This window comes from Sinocyclocheilus anshuiensis, unplaced genomic scaffold, assembly GCF_001515605.1.
Source record: "Sinocyclocheilus anshuiensis isolate Anshui unplaced genomic scaffold, SAMN03320099.WGS_v1.1 scaffold579, whole genome shotgun sequence".
NCBI classification, from domain to species: domain Eukaryota; kingdom Metazoa; phylum Chordata; class Actinopteri; order Cypriniformes; family Cyprinidae; genus Sinocyclocheilus; species Sinocyclocheilus anshuiensis.
Genome location: NW_015551075.1, coordinates 526,152 through 531,159, shown reverse-complemented (window position 1 = coordinate 531,159; position 5,008 = coordinate 526,152). Strand labels below are relative to the sequence as shown.

General features: G+C 36.7%; 1 protein-coding gene across 1 annotated transcript in view; it reads left to right on the top strand.

Annotated features, from left to right (window-relative positions):
- LOC107662317 (leucine-rich repeat serine/threonine-protein kinase 1-like) overlaps nucleotides 1-5,008 on the top strand; it is a 109,504-nt gene that overhangs the window by 47,094 nt on the left and 57,402 nt on the right. Inside the window, exons 17-20 of the mRNA XM_016452303.1 lie at nucleotides 987-1,159; nucleotides 1,243-1,363; nucleotides 1,639-1,798; nucleotides 3,920-4,196. Coding sequence (XP_016307789.1) covers nucleotides 987-1,159; nucleotides 1,243-1,363; nucleotides 1,639-1,798; nucleotides 3,920-4,196 — 731 coding nt within the window. The remainder of the gene's footprint in view (nucleotides 1-986; nucleotides 1,160-1,242; nucleotides 1,364-1,638; nucleotides 1,799-3,919; nucleotides 4,197-5,008) is intronic.

Below are 5,008 nucleotides of genomic sequence, written 5' to 3'. Positions count from 1 at the left end.
CGGGGCTGAGAGCCGTGGGAACGGAGCGAGGCCGGTGGAGTAATTGATAATGAGCGACACCTGCACCACTCACCGGTCTCGAGTCCCACGGAGGAGCTCCGGAAGGATAAAAGGAGGAGTGACGACAGTGAAAGGAGAGAGGACCAGGCCTGGGTTTTGATGCAGGTGTCTCTCATTATCAATTGCTCCACCGGCCTCGCTCCGTTCCCACGGCTCTCAGCCCCGCCCCCACTCGTCACATTAGTATTTAACTATTATTCATGGAATAGTTCAATAATAATGAACATCATTTTGACATTGCAAACTAAATTAATAATGTTTATATACTGATTGATTTGACAATAATTAGCATTTGCCAGTGCAAACTAAATTAATGAAGTTTATTTATTGAATAGTTTAATGATAATAAATGCCATTTTGGCATTGCAAATAAATACATTTTTAAAAAGTGTATTTATTTGTTTATTTATTTTATTTACTTATCATATATCATAACATATATCATTATTTATTTATTTACTAAACAAACACTAAACAAATTGTTTATTTATTTATTCATGCAATAGTTTAATGATGATAAAGTTAATTTTGCTATTGCAAACTAAATGAATAAAGTTCTTATTTTATATGTGTATATATATATTACATACACTTATTATATTTATTTTTTTAATTTATGGCATAGTTTATTACTATTCACAACTTAAAGCTTTTGTAAGGTCAACTAAAATCTAAATATAGCCTGTACAGAGTGAAAGTGAGCATATTTGCTAATACAGCAAAGGCAAGTTGGAAATGCAGGTGTGGGCACTGTTAAAAAAAAATCCTTAATGACGAAAGGGGAAAAACATCTATATAAACACTACATATAGAAACATAAAACACTCTCTTTCCAAACACAAAGTTGGCATGAGCTTTTCATTGTGTAAGTCATTTGTTTGATGGACTGGTTTTACAGCATGACCCTGAATGTGTTTGTGCTCCAGGCTCGCGCTCCTAACTCTGCTGTCATCGTCGTTGGGACGCATCTGGACCTCATAGACACTAAGTTTCGTACGGAGCGCGTCGCCACACTGAGGGCCTACATCCTGGCACTTTGCAGAACCCCGTCGGGCGCGCGGGCCAGCGGATACCCCGACATCACATGGAAACACCTCCAGTTAGTCTCATTATCATAACTTCAGCTTACTTTCCTCAATGGAAAATCTGTTTTGGATGGAAAAATGTGTTGTTGTTTGGCAGTGAGGTGTCGTGTAAGACGCTGGAAGGCATGGACGGACTCAAGAGGCTGTTGTTTCAGGTCGCTTGCTCCATGAAGGACATCAGCAACCCTGCTAGCTGTCACAAACTAGTGGGAAGACTGGTTAGTGTTAGTTAAGCCTGTATGTATGGCATGAATGACAGTTGTTTCTGACATCTATTCAGTAAGATGTAAAAGCTGACGTGAAACATACTGCTGTTCCACCTCAAATCTTCAGTATGTTTTTTTCATTTATTCATTTAGCGGATATTTTTATTCAAAGCAACTTAAAATCAGGAGAAATACAAGAAAAATCATGAGCGTGAGGAGGCTGTGCTGCAGTATTATCTTAGCTTCTTTCCCCATGTGTTGATGTCTGTTTTTGGTGTTTTATACAGATCCCCAAAAGTTACCTGACCCTGCAGGAGGCCATAAAAGCAGAACGTCTGAGGAGAGATGAAGTGGATGAGGTCCAGTACCTGACGGACTCAGAACTGGAGCAGATCATTGAGCAGAGTCCTGCCAGTGATATTAAAGATTACGAGGATCTGCAGACGGGTAATGCAAAAATAAAAATAAATTATGTATATTTATAAATGTAATAAATTAATATTTATAAATGTATTAAATCATTTATTTTTTATTTTTTAATATATATTAAATATTTACAAATATATTTATTTTTAAGATACATATTTTTATATTTCTGTTCTATATATATATATATTTAACATATATGAAGTATTTATTTATTTATTGAATTGGTCAGAGAGGTAGTGCAGGTAGTGCAACTTATAAAAATAATTTCAAAAACTAATATGTGTTTTAAAATGTATCAGTATATGTCAGTATGTTTTAATATTTTTTATTCTTTAATATACATATTTATATTTATTTTCTTAACTTAAGTAAAAGTATTTATATGTATTGCATTTTTATTTAATTAATTTACTTTAATTAATTTGATTTTATTGTATTGACTCCATTAAGCAACTATTAAGCAGTTCATGTTTTATCATTTATATTTATCATGTTTATTTATTAATATTTTGAATCAGTTTTAATTGTTTAATATTTTTTGTTTTAATTTTAATTTGTTACATTTTAAGTGATTTTTGTCTGTGTGTGTGTGTGTGTGTGTGTCATTTTTAGTAGTTTTTCTTTTCATTATGTCTGTATAACTTTTAATGTTTTTATTTCATTTTCATTTTTGTTATTTTAGTACATCAACTTAAACTAAATTAAAATGAGAAATGTTGCCTTGGCAACTACCTGAAATAAAAAAAGTTGTTTTATATTTTAATGTTTTAATTCCTATTTAAATTTGTAAATTCATAGCGTGAAACATTCTAGATCTTTATATACAGATAAGAATTGCCCAGCACATTAGTTATGTAATTTATTTATATTTTTCTCTGTCTGTGCATCTGCAGTTTATTTCTTATGGTGGTGCACTGCTGCCACATATATTATTTTTCCACTCAATTAGCCTTTTTCACAAAAATGAGAAATTACGTCAGCGCAGGGTAAAGTTAGTTCCATTACAGGTCTGCGCCTATTATATTAGTATGCCCTTTTCTCAAATAATGCTTCTTACCTTTTCTGTTTTGTCTGTTTTCCAAGTTGTTGTTATATAATCTACAAAGAAATAACATTTTACTTGTTAGTAACTTATATGGCCACTCAGACCGCTGACTCGTGAGATAATATGCTCAACATAGCGCCGGATGGTTTCTATTCTCCATCTCCAAGATCCCTTTTTATATAGTCTTTGATCTCCGGTACATTTGAGCGTATTATCTCAATTTACTCAGTCATTTCCCTCGAATCACCACATGATAAATTACTTAAAAATGACAACATTTATGTCCAGATGCACATTTTTTCCAAGAATACATTAAACAATTCCGGTTGAATTCGGTTGAAGCATATTAAACTCAACACAACAACGTAATCTGATACAATAGAATCCGAGTCATCTCTTGTTTAATATTTATTTCCCAGGGCACATTATACAACGTGCATTTAAACCATCACGTTAATAATGCAAAGGAGAGCAAGTAGAAAATACAGTATTACTTTAATAATAATAATAATAATAAAAACGCGAAAACATTCATGTGGAGAGTCATAATGCACAGCCAGCACCAAACGGACAGAAAGGCAAAACTGAATTATAACTGCCACCATTTAGAATTGAACAAACTTGTATTTGATGACCCGAGCTGACGCAAAAAGTTAATTGTGAAATGTTTGCGCTTTGTAGAGTAAAGTACCAGCAGTTCAAGCATTTTCATAATCTCTACTTTGATTCTCGAACTCATTCTTGTTAAGTACAGCCGCAGTTGTCAACGGAAAAACTTTGACCCTGCAAGCGCCAATCCGGAAGCCAGAAACACGGAAGTGTGAAAAAGGCTAATTATGTCATAATAATGAGATGTTATTTAAATAATATCTTTTCTTGTAATAATGAGATTGTTAAAACAACGTTTTCTCATAGTAACAACATATTGTGTCAAAAAGACATCTTATTTAATTTACAGTTCCTCAAATTAATTTGTATAGTTGACTTCTTTGCAACCCATTTGACTTCTGTAATCTGGTGTATTTCCAAGTGAAACAGGATTCAGTGGGCTGAGTATAGCTGCATTAAAGCGGTTTTCTTTGTGAATCACACAGCGATCAATTTCCTCATTGAGACTGGCACCATGCTACATTTCTCCGACACCAGTCATGGCCTGTGTAAGCTCTACTTCCTGGATGCTGTGTGGCTGTCTGAGTGTTTGGAGCGGATCATCAACCTGAGGGGCTCACGCTCTGTGGCCCGTAACGGGGTCATCAAGGCCGAGGACCTGCGCATGCTGCTGGTGGGCACCAGATTCACCCAGCAAACAGAAGAACAGTACTTCCAGTTCCTGGCTAAGTTTGAGATCGCTCTACCAGTGGCCAGCAACAGGTAAAAACTACGGCTTTCTGTTCTTTGTAACTTCAATATATTTCTTAATTTATATGAAGTATGTCTGTCTGTCAGTCTCTGTCTGTCTGTCTGTCAGTCTATGTCAGTCTGTCTCTGTCTGTCTGTCTGTCTCTGTCAGTCAGTCTCTGTCTGTCTCTGTCAGTCTCTGTCTGTCTGTCTGTCAGTCTTTGTCAGTCTCTGTCTGTCAGTCAGTCTGTCAGTCTCTGTCTGTTTGTCTGTCTGTCTCTGTCTGTCTGTCTGTCTGTCTGTCTGTCAGTCCCTGTCAGTCTGTCTGTCTGTCTGTCAGTCTCTGTCAGTCAGTCTCTGTCTGTCTCTGTCAGTCTGTCTGTCAGTCTCTGTCTGTGTGTCTGTCTGTCTGTCTGTCTGTCTGTCAGTCTCTGTCAGTCTGTCTGTCTGTCTCTGTCTGTCAGTCTCTGTCTGTCTCTGTCAGTCTCTGTCTGTCTGTCTGTCTGTCTGTCAGTCCCTGTCAGTCTGTCTGTCTGTCTGTCAGTCTCTGTCAGTCAGTCTCTGTCTGTCTCTGTCAGTCTCTGTCTGTCTGTCTGTCTGTCTGTCAGTCCCTGTCAGTCTGTCTGTCTGTCTGTCAGTCTCTGTCAGTCAGTCTCTGTCTGTCTCTGTCAGTCTCTGTCTGTCTGTCTGTCTGTCTGTCAGTCTTTGTCAGTCTGTCAGTCAGTCTGTCAGTGTCTGTCTGTCAGTCTCTATCTGTTTGTCTGTCTGTCAGTCTCTGTTTGTCTGTCTGTCTGTCAGTCTCTGTCTGTCTGTCTGTCTGTCTGTCTGTCTGTCTGTCTGTCTCT